Genomic DNA, 19,777 nt, shown 5'->3' with positions numbered 1-19,777 from the left:
GGTCGCCCTCGGGACGCGGCCCCGCAGCCCACCGCGCGGCGGCGGCGGAAGTAGGAGCGGGGCGGCCCGCGGCGGCGCGGAGCGGCTCCGCCCGGAAACCCGCGGCCCCGTGACTGCGCAGCGCCGAGCGGAGCTGCCCGGGCCCGGCCCCGGTCGTCAGGCGCCGCCGCGGCAGGTGGGTCCCGGCCGGGCAGCGCAGAGTTCTCTCGGGCGGCGCTGGGTGTGCGGGCAGCTCCGGCCCGGCCCGTCCCCGGGAGCTGCTGCCGCGGAACCGGCTGGCCGCGGGGGGAAGCTGCCCGAGGTGTCCGCTGGGGCCTCCTGCGGAGCCGGCGGAGCAGGGAGCCGGGGAGCGGGGTGGGGCTCCGGGAGGGCGCTGAGAGCGGCTGTGGCTCCGTGCCCCAGCTCGCCCTGCTGCACGCTGTCGCTGACAGGATGAAGCTGCGGCAGGTCTCCGACTTGAGTGACTTCAGCCGAGGCCACTGGCTGCGGGAGTTGCTGTGCCGCGGAGAAGGGCCCAGCCACGTCCAGTCCAGCCCCGACGGGCAGCATCTCCTGCTCCTGCAGAAGAGCCGGCCGCCCACCCTGCCGCGGGTGGTGGCCTTCCAGCGCCACAGCATCGCTGGAGCCGACCTGGAGAGGAGCTGGCAGCCGCCCCAGCCAGCCCTTGTGGGACTGCTCTTCCTGCAGAGCCCTGTGGTGCCGGACTCCTGGGTACTGGCCGTGGTGTGGGAACACGGCCGGACCGAGGTCTGGCACTTTGTGGTGGCCGTGGGCTGGCAGCTGCTGCAGACACTGGAGCTCTGCCAGGGTGCCCGGGCACGAGTGGTCTCCGTGTGCAGCCAGGGAGCCAGCCTGGTGTGGTGTGAGGAGAGGCCGCCGCTGGGTGCTCACTCGGACACGAGCAAGTGTGCCTTCAGGTTCTGTGTCTGTGCCCGTGCTCTGGAGGTGGGGGAGCAGGGCGTGCGGCTGGGCACTGCGAGGATAGTCCTGCACAACAGCCCCGAGTACCGGGTCCTGGCCTCCCCCCAACATGTCTTCCTAGTGCCTGCTGCTGCCAGCTTTGCCACCACTTCCAAATTCCTCCTCATCTGGCACCCAGAGAAGGCAGAGTTCACCATCACAGCCCCCTCTGCAGGCTTCATCCACAGCAAGGTGCTGCACTCCAGCAGCGAGTCAGACTTCAAGAAGCTCCTGCTGGGTTCTGTGGGCCTTCTCTCAGGTTTTGCACCTCTGGACATTCACACGTCCACTGTGTCCAACAGCGGGGGCCTGCTGCTGGTGAGCACAAAGGGTTCTGTGAGTATCGTGGAGCCAGATGGGACACAGAGGCATATCTTTGACCTGGAGGGCGACCACCTGGCCCAAGGGAGTCCTGTCCAGCTGAAGACTTTCGGCAGCATCCTGGCCTGTGTGCTGGCTGGAGTACTGTACCTTGTTGACCAGAACAGTGGAAGGCTTGTAGAAAAGGAAGTCCTGAGCATGAAAGAAGTGCATTTCCTGGAGTCTCAGGATGAGGAGGACAGTATCCAGCTCCTCAGTCAAAGTGGCATCTACAGCTTTAGCTTTTCCAAACCTGAAGACAGCAGCAGATCTGAGCCATGTCTGGTGGAGATGGTGTTTGAGGAGGCCTGCAGATATTATCAGAGGAGAAGCCTCAGCAGCTCCAAGCTGACGGTGGAGAAGTTGAAGAAAGGTGGTACATTCCAGGCTCCTGTGGTCCTCGCTGCCATCCTGCAGCACAGCCTCCACCAGAAGCAGAAGCCAGCCCGAAGCCTACAAGACACATATGCCAAGCTGGTGAGCACAGTGAGCCTGGAGCTGCAGAGCTACATGAGCCTGGAGCTCCTCAAGACTTGCGTGGTGTGTGCCTCAGAGAGTGAGGTGGAAAGCTACTGCAAGGAGCTGGTGGAGCAGGAGGTCAGTCGCATCCTCCAGTCTGACATGGACAAAGACAACTTGGCCTATCTGAACTCTGTCTTTGCCTCCTTCCCCAAGGCTGCCTGGAAGGCCACAAGGAGCTGCCTGCAGCTGCAGCAGAATGGGGATGGTCTCTTGGTAGCCAGGGCCACCCCAGAGGTATGGAAGAAGGTCCTGTGTCAGCCACAGCTGGAGGAGGTGGGTCAGAATGGGATGGTCCCACTCTTTGAGCTCATTTGCGCCTCTTTCCTGAGGTTCAAACCCAAGTGGTTGCCCAGCTTTGTGGAGCTGACCCAGCAGTACGTTAGCAGCTCCTGGTCGTACAGCAGCAAGGAGGGTCCAGAGGGCCGGGTGCCACTGTACAAGAGAGCACTGGGAGTGCTGGCCCGAAAGAGCAAACACGGTGAGGAAGATAACGAGATGGAGCTGGAACTGCTCCTCTGCAGCAAGAGGCCTAAGGCCGTGCTGCAAGCTCTGCACCTTCTCATCCATCTGAAGCAGTGGCAGCGGGTGGTAGAGGTGGCAGAGAAGTTCTCCAAACTCAGTCCCTTGCTTAACAAGGAGATATTCGTCACACTGCTGGCTGAGTTTGCCCAGCACCGGGAGCTGGACCCTTACCTGGACAGGCTGTGGCCTCTGTGCCCTGCTGAGCTCACCGCCTCAGACATCCTCACCATGGTTTTGCAGCACCTTCCTCATTCCCAGGAGGACCCAGTGCCCTTCTCCAGCGAGGGGAACCAGCTGACTGTGGGCTTGCTTAAGCCACTGCTGCAAAGGGTTTTGCAGCGTCCCAGTGTCCAGGACGAGATGTACTCGGATGCCCTGCAGAGCACCACCTTTCCCCCTCCCACCCCACCCCGAGAGCACAAAATCCCCTCAAAAGTAGTGGCTGATGATGTTCCTCAGCCTTCTATGGCAAGGACTTCCTCACCTTCAGCACTGCTACAGGATGACAGTGTGTGAAGGGGGGAAGGACAATGTCACCCCAAGCCTTGGGTGCACAAGGAAGGGAAATTTTACCTGTGTTGGCAGTACAGAAGCCTGCTCCTTTCTGAAGCATCCCTGCAGCATCTCGAAGAGCCTGTTGGGTGGCTGAGGTTGGGGGATCTCTGAGCCAGGGCAGGCTTTCTGTTATTCCTAGCAAGTGCAATTGTGTGTGTGCCAGTGGAGGAGCAAATGCCAGATGCATTTGCAGATGAAAACACTGGCTGCACTACAGGACTACAGAACTGCTCCCTGCCCAAAGCACTTTGTTTTCAGTTTGTTTGGCTCCTTTCTAGCTCCACTTCTACTTCCCTGATCCTCTGGTGGTGGAGTGGTAGGCAGTACACAGTCTTCCCTCCGCATTCTCTGCTCAGTGAGCTGGGTGGTACCTCCAAGCTCTGCCTGTGAAGAACAGGGCATGTTTCCTGCAGCTGGGTCACTGAGCCCTGCTGCTTTGTGCTCAGTCAGATGCTAAATGCCCATGTGGCACGGCTCCATGGCACTGGGGGTCCCAGCACACACACTGGCAGTTGCAGCACTGCACACGTTGTCTCGCCACAATTCCTCTGGGATCAGTCCTGTAGCTGTGACTGATTGCAGCTACTTAGCTGAAAAGAGCAGCCTAATTCCCTTATCTCTCTATCCCAGACAGTACCCAAACTCTCTGCTGAGCTGAGAAGCTTGCAGCAGGCTATTAGAGCTTGGGGCTGGCCCTGTCTTTCCCTTTCCTTTGTGGAAGCTTAGATTATGCTGCAGGACACCCAAGCCCTCTGTTCCCATCTCCTCTACCTTTGCCCTTTGCATACAAAGGGGCTTTGTCAGGGTTGTCTGGCTCATATTGTGCCTCTGTTTGCAAAATCAATGTCACTGGAGAGCAGTATGTGCAGGAAGATCCAGGTTCCAGCCTCTCTCAGGTTCCCAGTGCCTGGCCCCCTCCACCAGGAGGGAGACCCTCACTGTGGCTTTGCCCCTGCATTCTGGGCTCTGGTGTAAAGGAGCTGTCTGTTGCCTTGTTGGGCTGTGGGAGATACACCTGCCTTAATCCTCTTGAAAGTGGTCTTAAGTGTGGAAGACAGACTCCTTTTAACAATAAAGGTTCCTAAAGCACTGCTGAGGTGGTAGTGGGTGTTATGAGGGTACACACCCTCAGGAGGAGGGCAATTTTGTTTTGCCTCTGGGGAAAAGTGGTCAGGCTCATCTCTCTGGTGCTGCCCAACATGGCTCACAGCTGGTACAGCTGGGCTGAGACAGCATGCCCAGATAGCTCATTTCCTCTGTGGTACTCAGCTGCTTACCACTATGAAGCTGTGGAGGCAGGAGTCTGCACAGGCAGGCTGGAGCTATGTGCCACAGGGAAGGGTCATCAAGGCCATCTACACATGGCTGTGGCTGGGCCCAACAGAGAGTTGAGGAAAGGAGGATTTTTTTCTCAAGAGCTGCAAATTGTCTATTTTTTTGGAAAGGTAGCAACAGAGAGCACCTGGCTGGCCCAGCAAAATCCTGCTGCCAGGCACAGTGTCAGAGCTGCCGTTGGAGAGATTATTGTTTGTGAAACCACTGTAAAGATGTGGCAGGGTCTACCCCAGAGAAAGGCTTGGCTGCGGAAAGTCCCTGTGGTGGAAAAAGGCCTGGCAAAGAGGAAGAGGAACTGCTGCAATGGTTCCCTCGAGACTGGGTGGTTATTGTTGAGACCTTCCTTAGGGGCATCCTTGTGCTGTGGCCATGGGGCCACACACTGTGAGTTTCCCTCTCACTCTGGCAGCTGCCACACGTGAGCAGAGGGAGCGGGGCCTGAAAGGAGAGCTGGTGGCATTCACTGTGGGCATTCTCTAATGAGCTGTCCTTGCCTCCTCCTCTCCAGGCAGCTGGTGGCCTTGGTGACTCTGGTCTCACCCACCTCCCAGATCTGTTCGGGAGGAGGATGATGGATGGACCCCAGCCATGGCTCCAGAGACTGGAACACTGCCCTGGAGCTGCACTGAATGGGGAGCTGCTGAGAGCAAGCCCCACACCTTGGCAAAGGCTGTGCAGTCATTTGGGGGGCATATCTTCATTGCCAGGGCTGGGTTTGGGTGCAGGTGGCCACAGTGACACAGTGAATGAGGGTGAAGCTCCCTGCCTTCCAGCACTGTCTCTGCAGAAACAGGAGAGCAGGAAAGAAGCAATGTGCACAAAGCCAGCAAGTGGAAACTGAAGCTAGCAGCAGTCCTGTGTGAGCTGACATCCCCGAGCACAGCAAGGGAAGAGGAAGCGGGGAACGTGACGCAGGAGGGACAGCCTGAGGCCTGGGGGCAAAAGCCTCCATGTATGAGCCCCAGACAAACAGGAAGGAGTCAGAATTCTGGAGGCTGAGGGTCCAGGGCAGAAAACCGAGCTGAATGGTTTCCAAAGGGTTGCTGGATATCTCACACCAAGAACCAGGAAGGGTGAGCATCCTTGAGGGAAGCAGGGGCCAAAGCAATCTGAAGGACAGATTCAGCTGATTGATAGGCAAGCACAGGGCTCTCTTTGAAGTCAGACTCTGCTGGGCGGAGACAGCAGGAGGTAAGACCAGTGCAGCCTCAGATAAAGCCCAAAGGAAAAACTAGCAATTAGATCTGAAGGCAAGTGGAAAAAGCAGTAAGAAATGCACGTACTGGAGGGTGAGCTGGCCAGTCTGGCCCTCTCACTCTGCTCCAGAGAAACTTGGACTTTGCAACAAAGGAAATGAGGCAAGCTGCTCATGTATATCCCCTGTGCCTGACACAGCTTTTGGGGTGGTCCTGTGCTTGCACCAAGGAGCAGCACAAAGCAATACCTGAGCTTGCCCCAAGGTTCTAGACCAAGTCACCCTTGATTTATCTGTGCATGCAGCTTTTTCTGTGCAGAGCATGGGGCATGCAGGAGTGGGCACCATATCTTGCAGAGAGAAGGAGGTGTGGGTTGCAGGCACCCCATAAACTCACTGGAAATCCACAGATGATACATGCTATGGAAGTGCTCATGTGCTGGGGACAGCTTGGGGTGGCACTAAATGGACAGGAGGCTCTTTGCGTGGCTTGTCCCATGGAGGGACCTGGCACTCACCCAGTCAGAGGAGCAAAGGGCTGCCCAGTGAGGGGAACATCACCCAGTCTCAGTGACACTGAGCAGTGATCCTGTATCGACCCATAGGCTGGCTGTGGGCAGAGCACCCTTGGGAACACCAGAAAGAGCCCTCTAGTCCCAGGCACAGCCTCAGCTTGTGCCAGCAGTAGGGAACCCTCCAACCCCTAGCCCTGTGTACTTGCATCACTGCTAGACCTGAGGAGCACAGTCACATCCCACAGTGCACACAAACCATTTATTGTTTGATACCAAAAATTACAGCCTTGGAAAGAGGCAGATTCCCTGCAAAAATAAATAGTCACATTTTTAAAGTGAGGTGGCCTGTCCCTTTCCTCCTCCATCTGCGAGTGATGGGAGCTAATGCCTTGTGGAAGGCCTGGGGATTTTGTAGGAGTTGAATGTTGGTGGCCTGCAAAACCAAGGTCACATATGTCACCCCCAGCCACAGAGAGCAGTAAGGGACAGCTCAGGATGCACTGGGATAGTCAAATACCATCCCACTCCTATCACTCAGCCCCACAATAAATAGGGTACAGAGACAGCTTCCCCAAACCCACCAGCATGGGAGACTGGGACCAGCAACACCTCCAGACTTAGGAGTGTGGGAAGATGACAGGGGACACCACAACTGCATGCACTACAAAAGTCCCACCTTCACAGCCATCCCCTGGTACCAGCACACTCCTTAGTCTGCACTCATCCTGGTCCCCAGCTGCCTCCCTTTGTCCCCTGACCCCCTCTATTAGAGGGGCTGCCCCCCCACACCCCACAAAGGGACCTGGTAGTGTAAGTAGCTTACATCTCAAAGTCTTCATTGCTAGAGGGGAGAAAAAAGAGGAGACAGTGTTAGTGGGGCAAGAAGATGCCTTGTGGGACAGGACATCTGCTGTTGGGATAAGGTCTCCCATGGGTCACAAAAAGAGAGCACATGGGCTTCAGGATGCTGTGATCCCCTCCACCCTGGCTGCCTGATCTGAACAGAGAGCATGGGCTCTTAGAGGCCCCCAGAGCATCAGTGCTCCTTTCCCAGGCAGGCAGAGCAGGGCCCCACACTCAGCAGCACCCAGCTCCCTATGCCTCAACTTGAGCTCCCTGAGGTTCCTGGGCAGCTGAGCCCATGTCTCCAGCCAGCTCAGAGGGGTGGCAGGAACTGGGGAACCCCCAGCACAGCAGCTGCACCACAGGGCCACGACGTAGCCCTCAGGAGCTGGAAATCCAGCTAGAAACTGCTCACTATCCTCAGGGGTAAGTGCCTGTGCTGGTGGTGGAGCTGCCAGGCAGAGTGTCCCAGAGGGCTGAGGGCAGCCCCAGGACATCAGTGCCCACAGGCATGTGAGCAAGCACTGCACCCTCGTGGCAATGCCACAGCCACGCAGCACACTGCATTCTGTCACAGCATCCAGCTCTCATGCCAGGGCTCCAGCACAAAAATGGTGCAAAACAGAGCGAGTCAGGTGGTGGACTCGAGCCAGGCTGTGGCTGCAGCCCTTCCAGGCACCTTCCTCAAAAAGGAATGCACCTTTGTCTGCCCAAACGGGAGGTTCAGAGCAGGCAGAGAAAAGCTCAAACATCCCCATCCTCAGAGGCTGAGGGCCCCAAGCCACCTCTCAGGTTCTCCCCAGCCCACATTATTTTAGCATGAGCCCCACAGGCTACCACAGGACATGAAGGTGGCAGGGGGACCCCAGACCCAGTGTCGTCACGGGGGGTGGTGCTGCTCCTCACCTGTACACATCAGCAGTATCCATGCGGCGGTAAAACTTGGCAAGTCTGACAGCCAGGATGATGCTGGGCAGCAGGAACAAGGTGCACCAGCCCAGGCTGAACCAGAAGGCATTCTGCATAGGGTGGAGGAAGAGCCATTAGGTCCAGAGAGTGACTGGGAGCATCTCTTTTCCTGCCAGCACTCCCCAATGACCACCCACTCCTTCTCCGAGCCTGGCCTTTCCTCTTAGCCACAGCAGTTTGCTGGGCAGAAGCTGGGCACTGCTTCCTGTGCATCCCTCATCCTTCCCTGAATCCCTCATCCAGTGCATGAGGAGGTCAAGAGGACCTCACTGCCATCCCACACGTGTGTGTCACTTTACACACAGCTGCCCCACTCACCACAGAGTCCATGATATAGTCACAGCCAATGACCTCCATATTATCCAAGGACTGAGCTATGGGCTTGCAACGTGCCACATCTTCTGTCACCTGGGGACATGGTGGGGACAGCATGTGTCAGTATCCACCAAGCCCTGCAGCTCATTCTCCCAACCTCACTGAGGAAGGCTCAGCTTACCCTGCTCTTGGCCCATGAAATGTAGGTGTCAAATAAATCCAACAGCCCTTCCAGGAAAGCTAATGTCTCCTGGAGGGGCAAGCACAGAGTGGAAATGTTGCCACCAGCAGCCCCCTCCATGCTCCATGTCCCCTCCATGTCAGGATCAGGGCTCTCAGACCACCTCAGCCCAGCAGCAACAGGGCTGAATGCTTCACCCCACCCCAGTCCCTTGCCAGGGATGCCATAAGGGAAGGGGACACCCAGGGGTGCAGGAGACAGGGAAGGCAAGCAGGATGAGCAGCCAGACAAGGTTTGGCTTCCCTGTATAGAGGGAGGTCTTGGTGAGGGGGTCTGGTCCATGTGACCTGTCAGCAGGGCAAGGCAAGCTCACGTTCTTGATGATGTTTGGTGTCTCCCTCTCCAGGAACTCCTGGGTTTTGCTGGCTTTGTCCAGCGCAGCTGTTGTTTGTCCCTGAGGTGAAAGGTGCTCTCAGCACTGTGTTCTAAGTGGGGTCTCTGCACTTCACCAGCCCTGCACAGCAGCACTCCCTGGGGCACAGCCTCTCAGAGCTGTGGTGTTCCCAGCAGTTACACACTTGGTAGTGCCAAGTACCTCAGCTGGAGGGAGCCTGCGCCTGGCAGAGTCCATGGCCTCCCTCCCTCTACCCCATGAACAGCCCCTGCAGCACATGAAAAGTGCCACAGCAGGCCCCAGACTGTGGGTTAGCCCCACCACCTCCATTGCAGGACCTCGAGGGTGCTTTGCAGGTGCCTGGGACTGGCATACACTCCCCTTGTGCAGCTTACCTCTAGCTGGGCAGCCCCACTCTGCACGGAGTGGATGTTCTCCTTCAGATTTTGCTGGGGTTGGGGAGAAAGGGGATCAGACGTGCAAGACCCCACAGCTCAGACAAGACCCTGCCAGCAGGCTCTGAGCTGTAGGGAAGCCAAACCCAGCATTCCCAGGACATCCACCAGCTCACCAGTGGCCCAGAGAAGCTCGCCTCCATCTCCTTTTCCAGCTCCCTCAGTTTATGAGCATTATCTTCCAGGTCCTTCTTCACGTCTGTGCCCTGGAAGAGCTGCAGTCAGCAGTGCCCAGCTCTGTGCCTCACCACAGCCAGCTGATGGGCCAGGCTGGAGAAAAGAGCTGGGCAAGAGTAAAGCCTCCCCTCAACACCCAGGCAGGCACAGAGAAGCCCAGCAACCAGTGGTTTTGGGGACAGGGTGGCTATGGCCCTGGGCTGTTACGGTCTCTCACCACTTCTTCTGCCAGCTGCTCCAACTTTGCAGCCAGATCCAGGAGGCTTCCCTGGGTCATATTCTTATCCAGCTGGAAAAGGCAGAGACAGAGCCATGGGAATGAGGAATGGGGTTCACAAGGGGAGCTATACCCCTTCTTTGTGGGACAGAGTGGAACCAGGGCCTTCAGGGCAGAGGCTGTGCCTTATAACCCTAACGGGTTACACAAATGGCAGAGGACTCTCACAGCAGCAAAAAGGAGAGTGCAACAGACCTTCTCAACCCACATCCAACCCCCCCACCCCAATCCCAAGACCAGGCTACAAGCAGCACACCTGCTCCAGGGTGAGGGTGAAGTTGGGGGGCTGTGCGGCCCGACTGGCGTTCAGCAGCCGGTCTTTCTGGCTCTGCTTGAGCAGGGAGATGGGGCTTAGGGTGATGTTCATCTTCCCAAAAGCTGTGGAGATGTTTCCTGCGTACTGCCAGAGCAAAGGGGGCCATGATGGGACATGTGCTGACTCCTCACTGTCCCCTCAGCCCTTGGACTGGATTTCTGCCCTCAAGACCCTGGCACCCCCATGCTGACCTGGCTGATATTCAAGAGCTCATCCAGAGAAATGCTCTGGTTCAAGTGCAGAGTTTGCCACAGGGAAGCATCTTGCTGGCACTGCCTGCAGGATGGAAGCATGGGGTTTAAAACGGGGCAGGTGTGGGCCACCCCCTCCCAGGAGCATGTCCTCACCTGTGCAGGTAGGTTGCACCTTGCTCCTTCCCTGCAATCAATGCCTCCCCACAGCCTAGGAAGGTAGGGCATGCTGCCCTGCTCCTGGAGAGCATCTGAGGGCATTGAGCAGATCTACCCCCACCAAAGACACAGTGTCAGGGCTGGGACCCACCTGTATATCTCTGAGAAGTTTGTCATGTCACTCTTCAGGCCCAGCAGCTCTGAGAAATTGAAGTTAGGGATCTTGCCAGGATTGTCTAGGAGCTAAGAGCAAGGAAAGAGATGGAGAAACTAGACATAGTGCAGGGCAGGACACCTTGGAAGAGCATCCTAAATGGCTAGTGCTGCCTCTGCTTCACCAGCAGCCCTCCTTTAGGAAGCAGTATCTCCAGGCAGTTTCCCCACAACAAGCTTACCTGGAAGAGCTGCTGGTTGTGCCAGGACTCACACAAGAGCATGTAAATGTTCCCCCCCAGCATGAAGAGGATCATCACCAGCAGCATGAGCAGCCAGTAGAAGATGAAACTGAAGCCAACCCCTCTGCCGGGACAGAAATGCCATCAGCACCAGCAGCCCAGTGGCCCAGCACTGATGCTGGCATTGCCCTCAGCTCACAGAGCCCAGGGGCTGCACACCCCTCACCCCCACAGTTGTGGGAACACCACCCTTCCCACAAGCTTGTCTCTGTTCTGCCTTCAGACCCCAGAGCATGACCAGGCTCTGCCCTGGAGCTTGGATTCCAGAATAGCTTCCCACAGCTTTGCAAGGCAGCACTCCCCCACAGAGCTGCAGGACCCAGGCACACACTGCCAGCCCTCGCCATCACGGGGCAAACGGGCTCCCCTCAAATGCCTCTCCCAGCACCTTTGACCTTCAATTTACCACCTGCACGGGGAGTCACCACGGGGCAGGCCATTAAGCTGCAGTAAAATGATGATTTAAGAGCTCGAGCATTCCCAGCCAGCCCTGCCCACCCATCCCAGCGCTCCCACACACGTCCTTGGCAGACAATTGAGCCTCACGCCATGAAGAAGTTCCCGCCAGCATGGGAGAGGCTGCTGCGCTGTGTGGGCAGCACACCTTCCTTCAGCCCCAGGGGCCCCAGCAGCAGCCCAAAAACATTGCAGAGGACCACCAGCAGCACCGTGCAGCACAGGAGGGCACACACAGTCAACCTGGGCCAAGACAAAAGGTGGGAGTCAGGCAGCAGAACCTGGGATCCTGAGCAGCACCCTGCAGTCCACTGGCTGCCTTCATGGGAAGGAAAAAGGTCCCAGACACCACAGCAGGGAAGGGGCATGATGCAAGGCACAGCTCTGACTACCCTGCACCCACAACCCCACCACCCAGCAAGCTCCCACCTCTAGCAATGGAAGGAGCAGGAACCTTAAAACTCTCCAGACAATGGAGCTGGGGCAGCAGCCCCTCACCCACCTGAGCCCATCCCAGGCGATGACCGGCTCCCTGTACTCCTCCAGCATCGATGTGGCATTGTTCACAAAGGCCCCAACTTTCTCCTCCACATCCAGGAGTGGCAACCCTTCCTGCAAGCTTCTGATCTCCTGCCTGATGAGACCCAGCTGGTCCTGGCTCTCTGGAAGGAATGGGGACACGCTGACATTGTGAGCTGCTGCCCAGGTCCTGCAGGGCAGCAGGGACTCAGAAAGAATAGGAAAGGGGGATCATGGCCAAGGATGACATTGGCATGATGGCATCTGGGGACAGCCAGGGCTGCAGGGAAGACCTCCAGGAAAGAATGGCTTGAGAAGGGAGGAGGGAACCCTAGAAGAAGTCAGCACACGAAGCCCTACTTACTTGCCACCACTTCCTGGGACTGCTTTTGCACCTTGTCAGGGGTCATGCTCAGCGTTCTGTTAACCTGCATCCAGGAGAGCACTGCATGGAACTCACATCCCTGCCTGCAATCCAGGGCTGAGCAGCACATCCCCTTGTCCCCAGATCCCAGTAACACATGACAGCCAGGCTCCCCACAGCACCCAGTCCACCCTACCAGTGTGCAGGGATAGCTGGGACAGCGAACAGACCTCTGGACCTTTCCTCCACATCACACACTGAGCTCCTGACAGAGCTCTTCCCAGCCCACACCCTGTCAGCACAGTTGCAGGAGCACCCAGCTTTGTGCCTGGGTGAAGGGAGCACCCCTTACCTCCTCTAAATCAGTCTCCATGTTTAACTCAGAGACCTCACGCAGTGCCTCCAGCTGCTGCTCCACACCTGGGATCTGTGGGGAAGAGCCTGGGGTGAGGGAGCTGTGGGGGCTGGGGCAGGGGCTGCTGGGGCCCCTCACCCACACCTTGCCCCTCCTCACCGTGCTGAAGTTGGCGGTGAAGGCGAGCCCGTCCAGGGACACTCGGCCGCAGGAGGAGCCGCATTTCTGCAGGGTGTGGTTGAGCTCGCCCCGCAGGCTGACCAGCCGCTGGCTGTAGTTGCTCTGCAGCTCCTCGAGGTCTGAGCAGCTGATGGCAATGTTGGCAAAGGTGGCGTTCAGCGTCTCCATCCCTGGGGAGATAGCGGGGAGCTCAGGGCCTCATCCTGCCACTGTGGCAGGGACTCATTCTCATCCAACTGAACCTTGGAAACCCATGAAAAAAATGCAACCGAAGGGCACCCCAAAGTCACGGCACTTGCCCCAGGGTGTGGTTGGGAGGCCAAAAGGATCCACCTCCATGGGAGCCTCACCCAAACATGCACCACCCCATCTTTTGATCCCCCTGAGTCCCTTGCTAGTCTCCCAGGGATAGGGCCAGTACCTTGCAAGAGGCTCTGGAGAGATCCCAGAGCCCCATCCGTGCTGCTCCTGATGCGTGAGGTGATCATACTGCCCAGTTTGGGCCCAATGTCTGCAGAGATGGGAGAGGTGTGATGTGAATAGCAGGATCCCTGCAAGGTCCTGGGGCTTGCAGGAAAGCTGGTGAAACCACTGACACCACCAGCACCCCTCCCTCACCCACCCCCAGGTGGGGGGCAGTGGGGATATCCCCACTTTCCCACTACCTGTATCACCCTTCCCAGAGAGGAGCCTGAATAAAGAAAAGCAGAAACTGGAGCAGAGCTGGAGCTTGGAAGAGCCTCCAGACCCAGTCCCTTTAGACATCCCCATAAGAACAGGGCAGAAAAGTAAACCCAAGCAACACCCCCACTGCCCAAGAACCCCCAACCCGGCCACAGGGCCATGGGGGTGCTCCAGCCCCTCCCACCGCACACCCTCACCCTGGAGGCTGTGGTTGGCATAGTCCAGCGGGACATTGCTCTTGTTGATGATAAAATCGACTTGCTGTAGGAACAGAGAAGTGGTGTCAGTGAGGGTGGGGACCCTTCTCTGCTGCCAGCCCCTCGGCTGCCCTTCCTCAGGGGGCTCTTTGGGCTGCTCCTCCTGCCTGGCCCCTTGCCCCCAAGATATGGCAGGAGGACCATGCGTGCCTGGGGGATGGAGGCCAGGTAGGTGTGGATGTTGTCCAGAGTGTTGTTCACATTGGGGAAGGTGCTCTTCACAGCCTGGGAGAAGCGGGTGTTGCTGATGAGGGCACAGACACTACCAGCCCTACAAGGGAAGGATGGCAAAGTCAGCATGTGGGGAGCTCAGTCCCAGTGCTCCCCCCGAGTACCCTTCAAACCCACCCACGCAGACCCCCTGCACAGCCTGAAGGGTCTGGAGCACACCAGTGACTCCTGCTTCCAGTGCATCCCAGCACATGCCCTGCCCTGAGGGACCAGAGAGGAGGGACGCAGGAAACTGAGGCACGGGAGAGCCCGGTACGCCATGGGGAAGCTGTCGGGAAAGGTCAGCACGGTGCCAGCGCGCAGCCCCCCGGGGCCAGCTCCCCACCGCCGCTGCTTCCTCTCCTTTGTCCCGCCGTGCCGGGATCTATTCGTGAACAATGGCAGCTTCCTGGCACGGCCGCCAAGCGCCGGCATTTCCAGCCACCCCTGGGTTCCATCCGGAGCCTCCCGGCCGGCGCACTCACAGGAGGAAAGCGGAGAGCAGCAGCACAGAGGCCCAGAGCGCCCGGCGCCGGCAGCCCATCCGCCGGCCCTGCTTCTGGTACATGCGGCCCCCGCAGTTCCCGCAGCAGCGGCAGCAGCAGAAGCAGCATCCCACCAGCGGCACGAGGAGGATGAGGAGGACTCCAATGGCCACGCAAACCAGGAAACCCAGTTCGTAGAGCAGCAGCTGGGATAGGAAGAATGAGAAGCAGCATAACACTGGCGCCACAAAGGCTCCTCAGCTCTGCACACCCTGTCCAGATCCAAACAGACAAAATGGGTCCCCCCAGGGGGCAGAACATGTCCCCCTGCTGCTGCTCAGCATCCAGGGCTCAGCCTCAGAGCAGCATCCGCCAGCATCCCCCAGTCCACGGTGGTCTGGGGCTGCCAGCTCCCCACCCCAGATGTCTGCTCACCTTGGGGATGTCCTCCTGTCTGGACTCGCTCTGAGACTGCCCAAAATTAATCAGCTCTGGGAGACAAGAAGCACAGAGGGCTGTGAGCAGGTGCTGGGCCCTGTGGGGCTCTCCAAGAGGGCCCCAGACCCGCTCATCGCTCCCAGCCCGAGGCATCACCTGCAGCTCAGACCGGCTCCAAGTATGGCATTTTTCTCCCTTGCAGCTGCCATCCCCAGCCACCACATCATGCAGCATTTTTGCACCCCAGAAAAGTGCTGCCACCTCCAAAGCTCTCAGGTTCACAGAACAAGGGAGTTCCTTACCACCATGGGCATCAGGGAGAGTGCCCTAGGGCAGCCCTCCTGCAGCCCAGCCCTACACAGAGGCCCAAGGGCACTGCCAGTGAGGAATGAGTACTGGGGCAAAGGCCCCTGCCACACTGCCTCTTTAATTCCCAGGGCTCTCCCTGCCTGTGCCACATGCCCTCATTACAAGCCCTGATGGCACACGAGGACATTGATTGTACTCTGGTGTCTATGTGACACAGGTCCACAAAGCAGGACCTGTGGTGCCAGCCACACCTTTGCCAGCATGTTAATGGTAAGCAAGGGTTGAAGCCAGTGAAAGAGGAAGCACAAGTGGCAGTACCCAGAGTAGTATTTCCCTCCAGGTGGGCAGCACTTGCCCCATTAATATGGGGCAGCTGCAGGGTCCTGGTATCACCTGTGCAAACCTGCAGCGACTTTGAGACAGAGCTGTGACAGCGACAGGAACAAGGGCAAGTGCTGGCAAGCAGGGCAGTGCACAGGAAGAGCTCACAGTGCTGCCACTGGCACCGGGACACACTGCTCTTGGTGGCCAGCAAGCACAGAGGGCTGCAAGACAGGCAAAGACCCTGCAGAGTGGGCTTTGCTCTGCACATTTTTGGGGGCCTAGGATTAAGATACCTGGAGGGAGGATGGGGCAGAACTCTGCAAGGTGGCATTACCACTAACGCCTGTCCTGGGGCCCAGCTAAGATAGCCCCACAGCTGTTATGGGACATGAGCAGAACACAGCTGGCAATCCTTGGGATCCCACTCCAGATTACCCCAGCCACTACAGCACTACCAGCCCCTCACCGCCATGCACCCACCTATGGGCAGGGGGTTGGGCTGCACCAGCCGCAGGAAGCCGTGTGCCATTGTCACCACCCCCGGCGTGCTGCTCGCCGGCGCCTCGGGGCCAGGGCCGTACGTGGGCTTCGAGATGTTCCCCAGCTCCATCGCAGCAGCTCCTGTGGACACCTCGGCACCGAGAGGAGCTGCCGATGTCGTCGGGGCTCGGGACCACCCAGCCTGCCCTGCCTCCTGCCTCCGACCAGGAAATGCGGAGAGAAAAAATCAGGCACCTGCCCGCTCCTGCCCGGAAGGAAAGAGCTGCGGGAGAGCACCGAGCAAGGATGGGTGCACCCATCCCCACCCCTATGAGCAGCGGGGTGGGAAGCCAGGCAGGAGGTACCCAAGAGGGACCGGGGGGCTGTGGGGGATGAAGCAGATTCCGAGCACTCACCCTGTCCTCTGACACCTCTCTGCACCCACAGCTGCGGCAGGGTCCGGCCGCAGCGTGCCAGCGCCCAGGTCTGTGGTTTGTTTAAGTTTCAGCGATGACTGCTGACAAGATGTTTGCCGAGGCAACCGGCGATGCCGGGACCGCCCCACCCTGCCCCTTACGGCTCTTGGCACCCGGCCGCCTCGGGCCGCCTCTCTATACCGAGGTCAGGGTCACCACCGACCTGTCCCAGCGCAGGCATCGGGGAGAGTCCCTCTCCTCCCTCTCCGCTAAGCTCCCCTGCCCGTGCTGGTTTCCTCCTGCCCCAGCCCAGGAGCTGGGTGGCCCGGGGTGATCCCGAGGGCAGCCGTCCCGCCCGCTCCGCCCCACACTATCTGCATCCTTTCGGGATGGGGTGCGTTGAGCCGTCCAGAGTTTCAACACAAACCAGCTGTAGCCATAGAAGCAAGTTTTGCATCTAAAAACCTTCCGAAATGGGGCACTGCGGCAAACCCGGCATTTTTCACACGCGTCCCGGTCCTCCCAAGCGGGGAACAGCCTCAGGGGTCCCCAGACAACATTTTTTCCCAAAGGCTGGGCGCCCGCTCGGCTCCATCCCCACTCCCCGCGGAGCTTTCCCACGCCGCCTGGCTCCATCCCCGCCCTGCCGCCGGAGCTCCGGGAGCCGCAACAGCGGCAGGAGCGGGGAGGGGCCGGGGGTCGCTCCCGGTTGTGCCGAGGACGCACCCGGTGGACGCGGGGCAGGTGTCCCGGGGGTCACGTCTCGGCAGGCGGAGCTCCCCAGCTCGGCACGGCTCCGCACCGAGCCCGCGGCGCGGGTGGCCCCGGGCGGTGCGGGAAGGGCCGGACAGAGCCGCCCCTTCCGCCCGGCCCGCCGGGGTCTGTCCGGGGCGTGCGGCCGCGCCGGCCCCCTCTTCTGCCGAGGGGGAGCCCTCTGCCCCACCCGTCCCCGCTGCACCTTGGCGCTCCTTCTCCACCCTGCTCCTGGCCCCAGCCAACCCTGGCATCCTCCACTTCCCACAGAGACCCCGGCCCCTGCCCTGTCCCGCATGGGAGAGCCGGCCGCCCACAGGCCCTCTGCCTGGGGATGCTCCCTCCTTGTCTAAGAGAACCAGCACTCAGCCCACACTGCCAGAGCCCTGGTGGTCCCTCCAGCAGCCCACCCTGCTGTAGCACCCTTAGCGAGAGCCTGCCCTGCTGTCTGCCTTTCCCCTATGCCAGCCCTCAGCTGTGCCCTGCACCCCGCACCTCCTGCCCTGAAGTAGCTGGAGCCCCCAGCATGGTCCTTGGCCCCTGCCCTGTGTCCCTGCATGGGACACCGCGGGCTTTTGGACAGGGACCAGCAGGGACTCTGGGTGAGCTGTACCTGAATTACCTTAGCATGGGGGGCTCCCTGGGCCCTGCAGCACCCAGGGCTTCTCATCGCCACCCCCGTTACTGCTTAAGTTTCCTTGGCACAAGCAGGCACCACGGCACTCTGACCTTAGGTGAAGGTGGCCCAGGGAGGAGGGCAGCCTTGCTTCAGGTTTTCTTCCTGGTCTGGCCCATGCTGGATGTCAGTGTCATGTGGGACCCTCTGGCACGGCACTGGCACTGGGGCAGGGCAGCAGAGGGCTCAGATTCATCCCAACAAAAAAGGAGGGAAGAAAAAGCAACAACTAGCGAGTTTCTCACAGCACTAGAGCTGATGTGGAGGAAGGAGGTTTGGGAGCTTCACAGGTATCCTTGGGCTTTCCAGGTCAGACCTCAACCCTGAAGAGTTGGCTTGGGGTCCTCCTGCAGCTCTCGGGTGCATGTGCAGGATGCAGCCAGGCTTATGCAGGATCCATCACAGATGGCAGGACCTGCTCCTGCAGGGCACTGCTCCCCCTTCCCATCCAAGACATCCCACTGAGCCTGCCAGAGCTTGGGGCATGTCAGAAACAAGGGTATTTATTGATGCCTCAGGTCTGGGTGCCACACCATGGGCTCACCGGGGTCACCCTGTCCTCACCTGCCCAGCCATGAGCTCCTACCACAGCACCTGTATCCTGCAGCCCCCCTGACCTCGGCCCTGTCACAGCCTGCTGATGTCCCTCACTGCAGATGTCAACCCAACCCCTGCTCCTACATTGAAGATGCAGGCCCATCCTGCTCTCACCCTCTGCTACATCAGCCCTGCTTTATGAGCATGGTTTCTCTCCTATCCCTAATACAGCTGGCACAGGGCACCCCAGCTTTTAGAAGGAGATTGGCATAATCCCCTGTCCCTCCTTTGCTCCCCCCAGGACACCTCCATGCTGCTCAGCTGCTCCTGCCCTTCCCAGGCAGGATTACATGGCCCCCACTGCTCCCCAGGGAATGTGCCCATCACCCTGGTGTCCAGCAGGCCTCGAGCTGCTTGTTTGCTGTGCCTTGGGAACTGGGCCATTTACCCTTGCTGGGATTTCTGCCTTCCATGGCATGGCAGGGAGCCAGCTGTGGCATGCCTGGGAAGCAGCAGGCAGAGGCAGGCCAGCATCATCCAGGGAACACAGTGAGCCCTGTGCCCACACTCCCTTCCAGGGTACCAGGGACACGAGGGCACCCCCCTCTGCCTTGCCTACGTCAGCCTGGTCCCACGCTCAGATATAAGTGATCAGGACAGCTTCAAACCGAAAAGTCATTTTATTGGTACCATACATGACTCATAAATGGCACAAACTATGGAGGGGAGGAAGGAAGGAAGGAAAAAAAAAAAGAAAAAAAAAGAAAAAAAAGAAACAAAAAGGCATTACAGTGTGCCCATGGCAGCGAGGGCTCTGCACCCTCCACACAGCAGCCGTGCAGCATGGCATGGAGAATCGTACCTTAATTGTGACACAGAGCCCCCCTCCCCGCCACACTGGGATCCCACCTCTGCCTGCAAAAGGGCTGTGGGGACCCCCGTGCCTGGGGGTCTGAGGGGCCAAGCCCTGCAGCTCCGGCCTGCCCATGGAGCAGCCCCGGAGCCAACACAGGCATCTCTCCAGGGGTATTCAGCTTGAGATCAGACCAGGCCTGACTCACAACCACAGGCACAGCAGAAGGAGAGGACACACAGGGTGTCCCTCACTCCATCTCAGCAATCTCCTGCAGTCTCACCCAGGAGTGGGCAAAGCATGGGGTGCCAGTAGCACTCCTGCAGCAGCCAGAGTCCCTGGGCACAGGCAGGCCCTCAGTGACACCTGCCAGCCCCACGCTGGGGCAGTTGGACAGAGACTGTGGGATCCCCAGCAGGGAACTGGGGGGTGTCTGATGGAGAGAATGGAGTGCACCCCTCACTCCCCCAAACTTCAGGGCTGCTCTGCCTGCCCCAGGCTCCCTTACGCACGCAGACAGACACACAAACCTCTCACACACACTCTTACACACACTTATACCCCCACTAGGGCAGTCCCCTCCCACAGCAGCACTTGCTGCAACCCCACCGTGGGGCATGCCAGGGGGTTCCCACAGGCAGCCCAGACTCCCATCTTCCCCCAAAACCCCACTCCAAGGCTGCTGGGGTGAACTGGTTAGTTAGCACAAACACCCTCCCCCAGCACCTCCCATCTTCTTGGAAAAAGCCTTGGAAGGGATTATTTTTTTTCTCTTTTTTTTTTTT

The 19,777-nt window shown here is 59.0% G+C and overlaps 2 protein-coding genes across 7 annotated transcripts; one reads left to right on the top strand and one right to left on the bottom strand.

The window, feature by feature from the left end:
* The first annotated feature begins 36 nt into the window (after window positions 1-36).
* HPS6 (HPS6 biogenesis of lysosomal organelles complex 2 subunit 3) lies at window positions 37-4,008 on the top strand. The gene is made up of 2 exons (XM_021536241.3): window positions 37-175; window positions 432-4,008. Exon 2 carries the CDS (start codon window positions 433-435, stop codon window positions 2,878-2,880), a length of 2,448 nt encoding a protein of 815 aa, XP_021391916.2. The 5' UTR covers window positions 37-175; window position 432; the 3' UTR covers window positions 2,881-4,008.
* Window positions 4,009-6,204: 2,196 nt separating this feature from the next.
* On the bottom strand, window positions 6,205-17,725 carry LOC110473617 (prominin-1-A). Of its 6 annotated transcripts, none has more exons than XM_085582673.1 (26): window positions 16,900-17,008; window positions 16,174-16,243; window positions 15,758-16,022; window positions 14,642-14,697; window positions 14,207-14,412; window positions 13,662-13,782; window positions 13,452-13,515; window positions 12,992-13,081; window positions 12,550-12,740; window positions 12,388-12,462; window positions 12,036-12,099; window positions 11,655-11,814; window positions 11,243-11,395; window positions 10,637-10,760; window positions 10,393-10,484; window positions 10,083-10,167; window positions 9,832-9,975; window positions 9,516-9,587; window positions 9,238-9,327; window positions 9,062-9,115; window positions 8,646-8,726; window positions 8,273-8,341; window positions 8,095-8,184; window positions 7,714-7,826; window positions 6,788-6,805; window positions 6,205-6,397 (listed from the first exon to the last, which is right to left on the bottom strand). In XM_085582673.1, exons 3-26 carry the CDS (start codon window positions 15,885-15,887, stop codon window positions 6,346-6,348), a joined length of 2,394 nt encoding a protein of 797 aa, XP_085438799.1. In that variant the 5' UTR covers window positions 15,888-16,022; window positions 16,174-16,243; window positions 16,900-17,008; the 3' UTR covers window positions 6,205-6,345. The 6 variants fall into 6 exon arrangements, with proteins under 6 accessions (XP_085438799.1, XP_085438795.1, XP_085438800.1 ...); XM_085582669.1 differs by having other exon boundaries at window positions 15,758-15,971; window positions 16,900-17,003; XM_085582674.1 differs by lacking the exons at window positions 16,174-16,243; window positions 16,900-17,008 and adding an exon at window positions 17,540-17,725 and having other exon boundaries at window positions 15,758-15,971.
* Window positions 17,726-19,777: the final 2,052 nt, after the last annotated feature.

This window comes from Lonchura striata, chromosome 6, assembly GCF_050655825.1.
Source record: "Lonchura striata isolate lonStrDom1 chromosome 6, ASM5065582v1, whole genome shotgun sequence".
Taxonomy (NCBI): domain Eukaryota; kingdom Metazoa; phylum Chordata; class Aves; order Passeriformes; family Estrildidae; genus Lonchura; species Lonchura striata.
The sequence above is the reverse complement of the archived record's forward strand: the minus strand, read 5'-3'. Positions and strand labels throughout refer to the sequence as shown.

What these genes read in the sequence shown, in the direction of transcription:
- HPS6 (XM_021536241.3), top strand. Translation starts at nt 433, where the DNA reads ATGAAGCTGCGGCAGGTCTCCGACTTGAGTGACTTCAGCCGAGGCCAC.
- LOC110473617 (XM_085582674.1), bottom strand. Translation starts at nt 17,596, where the DNA reads ATGAGAAGCCCTGGGTGCTGCAGGGCCCAGGGAGCCCCCCATGCTAAG. An exon ending in ACCTGGCCTCCATCCCCCAG is followed by an intron (nt 13,516 to 13,661) that starts GCACGCATGGTC and finishes CTGTTCCTACAG; the next exon opens with CAAGTCGATTTTATCATCAA. An exon ending in GTCCCAGGAAGTGGTGGCAA is followed by an intron (nt 11,815 to 12,035) that starts GTAAGTAGGGCT and finishes CATTCCTTCCAG; the next exon opens with AGAGCCAGGACCAGCTGGGT.